This window comes from Periplaneta americana, chromosome 2 (assembly GCF_040183065.1).
Source record: "Periplaneta americana isolate PAMFEO1 chromosome 2, P.americana_PAMFEO1_priV1, whole genome shotgun sequence".
NCBI classification, from domain to species: domain Eukaryota; kingdom Metazoa; phylum Arthropoda; class Insecta; order Blattodea; family Blattidae; genus Periplaneta; species Periplaneta americana.
In genome coordinates this window covers 116,362,525-116,375,123 of record NC_091118.1, presented here as the reverse complement: position 1 = coordinate 116,375,123, position 12,599 = coordinate 116,362,525, and the positions used below count along the sequence as shown (strand labels likewise).

The 12,599-nt window shown below is 39.5% G+C and overlaps 1 protein-coding gene across 3 annotated transcripts in view; it reads left to right on the top strand.

The window, feature by feature from the left end:
* Window positions 1-12,599, top strand: part of LOC138694534 (uncharacterized) — an 87,985-nt gene that overhangs the window by 62,241 nt on the left and 13,145 nt on the right. For all 3 annotated transcript variants that reach the window (XM_069818357.1, XM_069818359.1, XM_069818358.1), the window contains exons 4-5: window positions 5,085-5,292; window positions 10,161-10,356. In XM_069818357.1, coding sequence (XP_069674458.1) covers window positions 5,085-5,292; window positions 10,161-10,356 — 404 coding nt within the window. The remainder of the gene's footprint in view (window positions 1-5,084; window positions 5,293-10,160; window positions 10,357-12,599) is intronic.

The following is a 12,599-nucleotide window of genomic DNA, read 5'->3' as shown; positions in this document are numbered from 1 at the left end:
CGCAACCATCGAAACATTGTGTTCAATTATTAAATAGGCTAAGTGACGAGAAACAAAAGAAATCTATAAGATTCTCAAAGTCATTTCAGTGTAGAATGTCTTCTTGCCAGTTGTAAATATTTCGCAGTTGAGATATGGTAGAGATTCATTGTAACACCTAATCTTGTGAGTCTCTCACACAGACCTCTCATGTATTTGCTGTATTTTTAACTAATTATTTAACGACACTATATAAATTGCCCTTCTTTTGGTGGAAATGATGATAGCGAGATGATATTTTGGTGAGGATTCGTCATAGGATTATCTGATATTCATTTTACAGTTACGGAAAACATCTGAAGCAACACAACTAGTAATCATCTCAAGCGCGATTCGAACTCAGGACCGACCGCAAGACTCGGAGCACGAGTCCAGTTCGCTACTTCTGGACCACGTCAGTGCGATATTGACAAGGGATACGTGAACGTCAAAATTGAGTTGCAACATAAAATTCGGTGGGTTTAATAGAGAATGCAAATACAGTAGTCGCGGAGAAAGATATGACTTTTGACATCTCTAGTAAAGTACGTGGAAGGAAGGAGTGCGACGTTGCAACTAATACCATTCCATCTTTCTCGATGACAGACAGCTCGATGACGGTGCACGAACGGACAGGCAGGAAGGAAAGTAGGACATGAAGGGAATATAACTATGTAGCAACGTCGTGTTCACTTCCTATGTGGTACCAGAAAGGCGAGTGACGTAGCCAGTTCCTAATGAATGAGGGATCCTGGGAACGGATGGGAGTTAAAATATACCTTACAGAGCTGTCACAAGTTGCTTCTTTGCCTGCTTGAGCTTTAAATGGCTTATCTGTTTAAGTACAGAGGATTATAAGGATAGCGGCGAAAGAAGAAAGTGTTGTTAAGAATCTGTACGTTTAGAAATATCACTATGAATTCTTCCGAATGGACAAGAATTTTGTGAACTGGGTCGTTTGCATTAACCACATCCGGACCGTGATAATATGTATCCAGACTACTCAGTACTCCTGGCTTCACAAAGTCCATTAAACATGCCTTCTTATAGTTTGGTATGTCAAAATACACTATCTACCAAAAGGTAATTGGGCACTGTTTTTACCCCTTTAGAACCTCGTGGTACCACCTCTTGTTGCTGCAAAAGCAACCACCCTGTCAAGCATGCTCTCCACTAGTTTGTGTAGGATATCCACTGGAATGCGTCACCAATCCTCTTGCAACATGGCACTCAGTTGGACAATGGAAGTTGGCCGCATCTCCCGAGACCTCAATCGCCGGTCCAATTCGCCCCTAAGGTGCTCAGTGGGATTGAGATCAGGACTCTGTGCAGGCCAGTCCAACCGGTGAACATTATTGTCTGCATACCACTGCATAGTAGCCGCCGAAACATGGCACCTAGCATTGTTATCCTGGAAGTAACAAGGGTTCATTCCATAGAAACGCCACAGTGTTGGGAGCATTTCTTTATCCAGAATTGTACAGTATGCCTGTGAATTCATTGTGCCACGAGCAACCACCAGTAGTCCCACACCGTAGTACGAGAAACACCCCCATACCGTCACTTCACTGGCACCAAATTTCCTGGTAGGCACTATACACTCTGGTAGAAGCCGTTCCCCGGGTAGCCGCCCATACCCATACCCATATACGTCCATCAGACCGAAATAGTATGAATCTCGATTCGTTACCCCATAGAACCGATTTCCACTGCTCCAGTGTCCAGTTGCGATGGTCCAAACACCACTAGAGTCTCTGAGCTTTATTCGTATTCGTGATATGCGGCTTATGTGCCGCTGCTCTTCCGGAATATCCGAGTGGGTGGGCCTCTGTTCGCAATGTTCCAATGGAAACAGACACGTTTGTCGCTTCTTGAAACTCCTGTCTGTTGGTAGCCATTGGTGTGTCCTGTTCTTTATAATCTCACGTTTTAGGGTTCTGTGACCTCTGTTGGTCAGAATTTTCGGTCGCCCTGAACGTTCACCATTGTCACAATGTCCATCGACCTTCCACTTACGCAGGACGAATGCTACTGTTGATTTGGGCCTGTTTACCTTAGCGGCTATTGCCTTGCTAGACAGTCCAGTGAGGTGGCAGCTCACAATTATGCCCTTATCAAAGTCTGATGGCTCTCACCACGCGCCATCTCTTTCTCAACTGGTTCTTTTGCTCACTGCAACACATACCGGCGACAAGAGTCAAATTACATACTAAATTAACTAAAATCATGGGTGCCCAATTACTTTTTGGTAGATAGTGTATATCCAAGTCGGTTCAAGGCTCCCGTTGAATATTCATAAGAGGGGATGTACACCTTTCGCTAATATAATTTCACTATATATCAACATTTTCTTCCTCACAATCTATAAATCCTCTGAAAATAATAAGTGGCCTGCTTAATATACACAATCTGTACATACTTTTAATGTTTTAGATGACCTAATTGTTATTTATTTTAATTATGAATTCGTGGAGTATTTTGTTAAAGCGGGCAGCATTCACATGTTAAGGGTATGAAATATACTGGGTGTTCAGATCAAAATGTGTCTTGGCTCGCTGTATGCCGTCATGTGGCTAGCTGATGAGCCTAGAGAATTCAATCTTCCTACACTTCCGCAGCTCAGGTGTATAACCTAAGAGGCAGAGAAGCTGGCTAGCAAGTACGGCGTTCATTCTGAAGAATACGTACCGATACGTACGGTAACGCCGGTAGTGGCAGAAATGTGAACTGTTTGGAAATACGTACTGTCGGGATATGGGGAGAGGGTTAAGACGATTACTTACGTATTTGTTGACATTAACTTCGACGGTCAACATGGACACGGAGCATTTGATTTGTATTGTGGAATGTTACCGTACGCAACCGATGATAACAAATACCCTGCGTACGACTTGCCGGCGCAAAACACAGTTGGAAAGAGGTTATGGTAGCACACAGACCATACAGACCGCCATCTGTTGCTACGACGTTCAAGTTATACCGTACACGTTCTCAAGTTCAGATTGAAGAACGCCTTAAATAATAGGCAACTTCTCTAACATATAAGCTGAAACTCGCTTCAAATAGGTGACCCAACAACAGTGACGTCATGACACACTTTGAAATGAACACCCAGTATTTTCTCTTCATATGAAGCGAACTTTCCGAAATGAGTCCTAGTTCACAACACATTTTTCACTGTGGTTCACTCAAAGTGTATCGTACGTATGTAGTACCACTTTAATATGACATAACTCGCGATTACAAATCAAACGAGTGGTCGCACAGGTCTAGCTGCTCTCGATGCCGAGATATTACTGAGAGAGACAGGGCAGGGCAGCACTGCTAATTTTAAACACAAATTCAGCACCCTCATACCCATACTAAAGGGTGGTAGCGTCATTGGGCGTGCTCAGAGAAGTTAAATTTGTTGATGTCGTAACTATTATATAGTAACATTATAGTAACATTATCTCCGCTGTGTCTCATAGTTTGTTACAGTAAGCATCTGAATGTGTGTCATTTTATTTTGTTTCACTACTGATCCCAGAACGGGTGTCCATATCCTGTGTGCAACTGATTTCTGTGGAAACCTTTATGAATAACTCCCACACTATAAACGAACTTAAAGAGAATATAAGAAAAGAAATTAGAAGAATTATGAAAGAGAATTTTTGCGCGTTAATGAAAATTTTGTCAAGAGTATGAATGCAAACGGACACAGCTTTAAATAACTCCTATGATACGGATTAGTACTTGCTATGAAATAAAAATGTATTTGTTAGCATGTTACCGGATGGACGAGACGAAACGCCACCAAAGCTGCAGAAAACTAGTCGCCGGAGTGCCACTACCTGCTCCCGGGTTTATGGCCCTGTTATTGTTGGACTAGATCCAGCGCAAAGTACATATGAATTAGTTCGCAAGGTCTAATTGAATAATTAACAGAAATCTAGCAATAATTCATATTTTTTACCGTTCTTGTGCGCAGTAATAATGGGTCCGCCAATTTACTCAGACGTGTGCAACAATCGAGAGAATATTTTCGGACTACCAGATCCCGCGCAACAAAATATTGCAAAAAGCAGTTTTCAATTTTGTGCTGAGTGCCGAGTGTGTAAGTTGTGTCATGAGGTACAGTACAGAACAATGCACTTTTATTTGTAGACTAATACTTTCGCAAAAAGATGTTCGTGGAGAAGCTGTCGTCGTAAGTTCCGTCGGCAATTTCCCGATTCCCCTGTGCCGGATAAAACAACAATATATCGACTAGTAAAGAAATTCAAAGATACAGGTTCCCCCGACCTAAATCCTTGTGATTTTTATTTGTTGGGGATATTAACGAGTGTAGCATGCAGAAACAACCCTCGCACCTTGAATGAACTTATGTAAAATATCCAACAAGAAGTCCGGAACATTAGTGAAAATGAACTTCAAAAAGTGTCAGGAAATGTGCTCAAAAGATGTGAAGCTTGTTTGAATGCAGAAGGCCCCATTTCCATCAATTACAAGAATGAAGTAAGCTTTTATGTTTTTATCGTACTACATATTACAGTCGCTTTGGCAGTAAGCTTTTTATGTTTTTATTGTACCGCATATTATTATCGCCCTTTGACGGTAGGAAGACCACTCCTATAGCATGCGGGGGCCGCTAGACTTCGGGTTAAGATATGGCGTTTCCTCTCGTCCACCCGGTGTAATAAATCAAAGTTTCATGACTAGAGGAAGTTACGGATCGATAATGACTCAACTTACGCCTACCACGCATGCATGGCTCGTGCGCGCATTCCAAGCCGAGGGACCGAATGGAGTGCTGTGTATTTTTATTTGCAATTTTCAAGCCTCGAAAAAATAGAAATTAGAAGGAAGTTAATTCTCAAAATAGCCTACTGAACTACAAATAAATGCACAGGTATTCAATAATATTCTAATCATGGTGATAAATTATGTGTATTTTTACTTTAACCGAAATGAATTTAGTGTGTTCTGTGTTACAGAGAATATTGCTGTATGAGGGATGCTATGAGAGCTGCAGCAGTGAGATGCATATTTTAATTACTGATGTTGTTTAACTGATATAATTACAGGCAATCTGGGTGTACGTGGTGAGTTTGCCGGTGATATTCATCAACTCGCCACACAACGCAATCCCTCCCGCCCCCCGCACTATGACGACGCTGGACTCTGCTGGCACGGGGCTCTTCGTCATAGGACTTCTGGCAGAAACTTACGCGGATTTGCAGAAGTTCCAATTTCGACAGGACCCTGCCAACATCGGCAAGTGGTGCAATGATGGTGTGTACCATTATGTTTTGCCTGTTTGGTACAAATTCAATTCTCAGTTTTTTTGGGGGGAAAATTTGAATCATTTAACGCTGATTTCCTAAACATTTCTCATTTTGACATGTGAATAGGACCTGCGTTTGTTCAAGCCTGAGACTAATACGACTACACGTCTAGAAAGTAAACATAAAAGGGGAGCTCTGACCTCTGACGTAGCAAAAGAAATGTGTTTGCTGTGAATATGTGTAGCGAGTCTATGCAGATCGGTTCTACTCCAACCTCGTACATAATCTATTGGCCGGCGACTATGTGGTCATACGCTGGAGTATGGACAGGTCCGTACACGCTTCCCTACGCACTTCCGCACCACGGGCGCTCCACACTACTATCATATAGACCAAGCAGAAGGAAATGACTACCTGAGAGTCCTGAAACCGGTTTGCATAGGAACGCTCTGTATATTACAGTACTGTGGGTTGGGTTGGTTTGCTTGCTTGGTTTGTTTGCTTGGTTTTGACCGGTGGCTTGCTTGGTTTTGGATGATGGCTTTTTGATTTGTTTGCTTGGTTTTGACCGGTGGTTTGCTTGATTTTGGATGATTGCTTGTTTGATTTGTTTGCTTGGTTTTTACCGGTGGCTGGTCTGGTTTTGGTTGGTGGCTTCCTTGCTTGTTTGTTTTATAATTACATTGTTGACAGTTTCATTATTGTCAAAATGTACTATCATACTATTTCACAGTAGCACAAATTACCTACATTATGACAAAAGTTTGAAATTATTCAAAAGTTTGATTATTCATAAATAATTAATTGAAATGTAGCTTATCTGCTTAATACCTCTCCTTAATAATAATATTCGTACTTCACAACACACACTATGTTGGCCACAACTTACATCTATATTCAACTTGAGAAATATCACTAAATTTGTAATACTTGAGGTTTCCGGCGCTGGGTATGGTGATAGTTGTTTCGAAGCTTTCGATGACTAGCTTTGCCATCTTCTTCAGGGATTGAAGTGCCGTGGGACGAATTAATTAATTAAAGATAGGGAAAATGGGAGAAGAAACTTTAAAAGGTACGCGAAAACGTTTCCTTAAAAAGGAGTTCGGGGTTGATAAAAACTGAATATGTGAGCTCCAAGCCTGTTGGGCACTTGTCTCACTCCAAGTTTTTTTGCTCCACTGAAAGAGCTCTAGAACATTTTAAGGGGAAAAAGCCGAAAATGTACGTGACCTACTAGCTATCACGTAAGTGAGGGGGAGAGGAAGGCACTGGAGAAGCTGACTGTAGGATCGGAAGAAGTTTGGGTGAAGTTCCTGGGTAGCTCAGTCGGTATGTGTTGGCGCGCTCAAAGGTCCCGGGATCGATACCGGCCCCGGAACGATTTTTCTCTTGAAATTATTCAAGTCTGCTTCACAGGGAGCTTCACCTGAAAGCTAGATTTGCATAATATATACAGTACGTTACTGCAGGTACGTTAACAAAAAAACACAATTTCAAGACATACAAAGTTTGAGTGAACTCCATGTGGGTTTCTGGAGTCTTGTCACCCCACTCGAGATATGTGGATATAAAGGGAAAAATTGAGACGGTGTCGAGTGAAGCTTCTGTGTAGCTCAATCGGTAGTGAGTTGGCGCGATCAGCCAAAGGTCCCGGGATCGATACCCGGCCCTTTAACAATTTTTCCCTTGAAAATATTCTGGGTTTAATATTCCTAATTATGTCAAGTGAAGAATACAATGTGTGCATTTCTGCGTTGTGTAACTTTCTCCATTATCCTGTAACTTCATTCCCCTTACCCAAAATATTTTCCTAAATATCTTACTCTCAAACACCCTTAACCTCTCTTCCTCTCTCAAAATGAAAGTCCAAGTTTCACAACCTTACAGAACCGGTAATATAACTGTTTTATAATTCTAACGTTCAGTTTTTTAGAGAGCAGACTGGATGACAGATGCTTCTCAACCGAATAATAACAGGCATTTTCCATATTTATTCTGCGTTTAATTTCCTCCCGAGTGTCATTTATACCTATTACTGTTGGTCTGAGATATTTAAATTTTTCCACCTCTTCAAAGGATAAATTCTTTTTTTTAGATTTATTTAATAATAACATATACATAAAAACGTTACATTAAAGTACCCCGAAAGAGCAAAGCTCGTGATCGGGGACAGTTCCGTTACATAAATAATCAAATACTTTGTTTTTCGAGGTTTACTTCAAGACCTATCTCCTTACTTACTAGTTTTCCCTAATCGTTTTTTTAATTTTTTCTAACATATTCACGTCATTCGCATAAACAAGCAGCTGATGTAACCCGTTCAATTCCAAACCCTTCCTGTTTTCCTGGACTTTCCTAATGGCATATTCTAGAGCAAAGTTAAAAAGTAAAGGCGATAGTCCATCTCCTTGCTTCAGCCCGCAGTGAATTAGAAAAGCGTCAGACAGAAACTGGCGGACTATGTTGTACGTTTCACTGAGACAAATTTTAATTAATCGAACTAGTTTCTTGGGAATACCGAATTCAAAAACAGTATTATATAAAACTTCTCTTTTGACAGAGTTATATGTCTTTTTTAAATTTATGAATAAGTGGTATATTGTGCCCTTATAGTCTCATTTTTCTCCAATATCTGTCGAATACAAAAAATCTGATCAGTAGTCGATCTATTACGCGTAAAACCACACTGATGATCCTCAGTAATTTCATCTACATATGGAGTTAATCTTCTCAGAAGAATATTGGACAAAATTTTGTACGACGTCAACAAAAGTGATATTCCTCGAAAGTTACTACAGTTAGTCTTGTCCCCCTTCTTGAAGATAGGTACAATTATGGACTCCTTCCATTGATCTGGCACAATTTCCTTTTTCCAAATAGTAAGTACAACCTTATAAATTTCACAAGATATTGCGCTTCCACCCTCTTGTATTAATTCTGCTGAAATTTGATCGATACCTGGAGACTTGTACTTTTCAGATTTTCTATCGCAATTTCGACTTCAGAAAGTGTGGGTTCGGGTATAAATGGCTCAGCAGTTTGTATTTGAATTTTGTACCGATCATTTCTATTTGGCCTATGTACTTACATTTTATAGTTGCCCAAAATAGTTTTTCCATCTGTTCAGGATTAAATGAGAGTCTGCAAGCAAGTCACTATTCTCACCTTTGGCACAACCATTGAAAAGTATACATCTAGAAAATTGGCGAATCCAACAACCATGCGTATACAATACTTACCCTTGTGTTATGAAAGAACTTTAAATTTTATACCTCCAACTGTTGATAATAAATGGGTTAAACTAAAACTGAAGAGTGTTGTTAAAAAAAAAATCCAGCATATTCAAAACTCTGTGAAGTGCAAAATGAATTAAATAGCGAAGAGGCACAAGATAGTACACAACATTATAATACAGTAAATATCAACTATTTCAAATTCTCACCAATAACATCGTGTGATATCTAAAGAACATTTTCTCAGTTTGAGTAACAATGAACACAGGTTTATAGTTGGCAATTTACGAATGTACACAGTTGTACATTGCAACAAAATCAGTGACATTTAAAGTACACTATTATTATTTTTTTAAATATATCACCGTCTTCTACAAATAAGAGGATGAGGTAAGTCACTTTTGTAAATGTGTGTTACAGTCTATTTGTTTTAGTCTCCTAACTATACCGAGCAATGTTTTGATTCAAGCATTTCAGTCTCTGTACCGAACCACACTGAGTTAGTGTAAAAAACACGATGTGTATAAACGCGAGTTAACTTCATGGGTTCGGTGTCCGAACTTCCATCCCTACTCATGAGGCAGCTTAGTTGATGAGCCTTATTAACTAATCGACACATAGGTGCTGCGCACAAATCACTCTGCGGTACTGACGTCGATTCCTTCTCTATTTCGTTGAAAGTTAACTTTAATTTAATATGTACAGGAGTGGCAAAAAAACCGGACCAACCCTTGTAGCTGATTTCAGAGCCTTGTTCACAGTGACAGCTCGATAGACTGGTAACTAAGACTTTCGTGGTTCGAATTCTGCCTGGAAAGGAAACTTTTTTGTTCCTTATTCAAATTTATTCCCAATACTTTTCGATTGCAGCGATATTTTACTACGTAATTAACTTATTATTCCCAGAACATAAATTTTACCAGATTATTTTCTAATGGCTTTCGAAATGGGCTACGTAAGCAGTAGAAACTACAATAATTTCAATAGATTACTCGCTATCTTGTGAATGCGGGCTTGGCATGCGCAGTGGCTCATTTCGGGGACTTTGAGTATTCCGTCGGTCCGGTTTTTTGCCACTACTATACAAGTAATTGATGCAAGTTTTCATAACTTCTAAAATTTGGTTTCAAGAAATATAATTTTGCAGAGGGTGAGTATTGCTATGGCTGAAGCATTTTCGGATGAATACAGGCTATTTTGTTTCATTGAACAATATTCATTGCATAAATCATCAAGCACAAAGTCGTTTGTCAATTTTTTGTATGCTCACATTTTATTCTCTTTTTTAATTAAATACTTGTGCATACTTCTCGAATGAATTGACTCTAGGTATTTGCATATGAATCAAATCTATTGAAAGGTTTGTGCATAGACAGACAGGCGACAGGCCACAAACCATTATTTTCGATTTTGAGAATGCAAGATCAGATTCCGAGAAATCGGTATTTTTATAGCACCACAATAGTTTCTTTATACTGGACCTACATATAATGAGAAGTAAAATAAATTAATTTTTCAGTTGACAGTCTTTTCATGGGCAAATATGAATTCTTTACTTGTACAGGGAGAACAGAGTTACCATATTTTAACGACCAGGCACTTGTATGATGTATCGTAAAGTATTTGTTATTACTTTTTTCAGGTCTGTGGAGACTATCACGACACCCTAACTACTTCGGCGAGATCGTACTGTGGTGGGGCATCTTCATAATTTCGCTCAACGTGCTGGAGGGCCTGGAATGGTTCGCCATCCTGTCCCCCATCTTCACGACCCTCATCATCCTATTCTTGTCCGGGATGCCTCTGCTCGAAAAGTCCTCAGATGAGAAATACCGCGAGTAAGTCTGCATTTTAATCTCCTGAAGAGTGGTCGTGGTAGTAGTGGTGACAACAGTAGCAGCAGTCCTTTCGTTCCGTAAGGATCATAGTGTGTTTGAGAAGCACGTCCATCAGACTGTTGCCTGCCAACACGTTGACTTCGCTCCACGGTTTGACTGACTAACTGACCTCTTCGAAGTTTTCTTCGGTCTTCCTTTTCTTCGTACACCTTTGGGTTCTAATCGCTTCCAGGACGATAAGTCCATTTATACCATATCCATATTACATATCACGTTTACACACATTCATGCCCACTTTTGTTTTTGTTCAGTTTTATTTTCGGGTCCATGTGACCTATGTCCACACAAGTTTATGTTCATTTTTATTTATGTCCAATTTTCATATATATATATATATATATATATATATATATATATATATATATATTCACTTTTATATTATATGTTCATTCGCGGAATGTGAAATGCATAATGTGTATTTATTTATTTATTTAGGCAGAGTTAAGGATGCAAGGTGCTCCATCAGGCATAATTAAACAAATACAGTGTATGCATCATTATTATTTATTACAATTATTCTTAGATTTCTGTTTTATTGCTTATTTAGACTATTTATCGACAAAATCCGCGTATTAAAAATAAAATTTGACAAGTAATATCAATTCCTTTTGTGCCATTGGCACATGTTCAGGTTGTTTTTGATAGTCATATACAGGGTTATTCAAAAAGGAAGAGCAGATTTCAAATATTTATTTTAAACAAACTATAAACAGTAGAAATGCTTACCGCACACCATTGGATAGAGGAAGGTTTAAAGTTTTATAGTCCATGAGGTTCCAAGCACTCAACATGCGCATCATGTGTTACGCGACAAACATCAAAACGGTGGTCCATTTCTTGCCACACAAGAATCAACTGGTCCCTAATTATGGAATTCACGGCTTCAACAATTCGATGTCGCAGATCTTGAAGAGTAGCAGGGAGGTGTGGTACAAACACCCTGTCTTTTATGTACCCCACAGATAAAAATCACAGGGGGTAAGGTCGGGGACCTGGGGGGCCACATACGATGAACACGATCTTCTCCACCTCTTCCAATCCAACGTCCCGGAATGGTGTCGTTCGGATAATGCTCCATTAAAAAGAAAGTTCATACACTTTCTTTACAGAAACGGCGCAAAAAACATTCACCTTCAGTGAGTTCTTGCAACGCAAGAATTTTCAGTCCCTCAAATTCGGACTGGCGAGTAACTGCGGCGGACAGGCCGTTGCTGTTTCCGCTTTGCTTATGGCCCCGGATCGAGCAGCGCGTGCAACCAAACGTTAAGAAAAAAAAAGTGAACCTTCCTCTATCCATTGGTGTGCGGTAAATGCTTCTAGTATTTATACTTCGTTTAAAATAAATATTTTAAAGCTGCTCTTTCTTTTTGAATAGCCCTGTAGATAATATTGAGACTGAACTGATGGATTTAGTGAGTCGAACGAATTTACATAAGAGGAACATCTGCTCGAGGAAGGAGAAGAGAAATATCAGCAAGACTGCAATCTGAAACATGGAAAACTACGATCATGTTGTGACAGGACAATATCAAACAACTAATTTAGTTCAAAGAAGACACAATCCTTTCCAAAAACACATCGTTACACATCACATATCGATATGAATTCATTAAGAACACCAAAAGAATAATTAAATTATTACAACACAAGTGCTGGACGGGGATCGGAATTTGCGCCATCCCATTAAACCAATGGTCGGCATTTTATATCTTCGGTCGTGCTACAGTGATCGCAACAAACCTACTACTAGCTCATTCACCTCGTGTAGTCGGGCCAGGGCATCGCCCTGGTAGTTTTTTAAACCAGAAAAATAAAACAATACTCACATTTGTGAGAATTATAATGGCCAGTGTCAAAAATAGCAGCTTGCCGCTTGTAATTATCGTCTGGAAAAGGGATTGTTCAGCGCTTCCAAGAAAAGCAAGTAAGGGTGGGTGTGGTACCGTTAAGCCATCAATGCCAATAGGCGAGGCAGCGACGGCCAATGATCTTGAAGGTTCAGAAGAGGAATTATTTCGTATTTCTAACGGTTGCAGTATTAGTGAGACGTTAGACGTGTGAAGAGAACTAGTGAAAACAAAGTAACTAATTATTTCTCAAAACTTAAAAGGTGTATTATTATTATTATTACCGATATTATTATTATTATTATTATTATTATTATTATTATTAGTAGTAGTAGT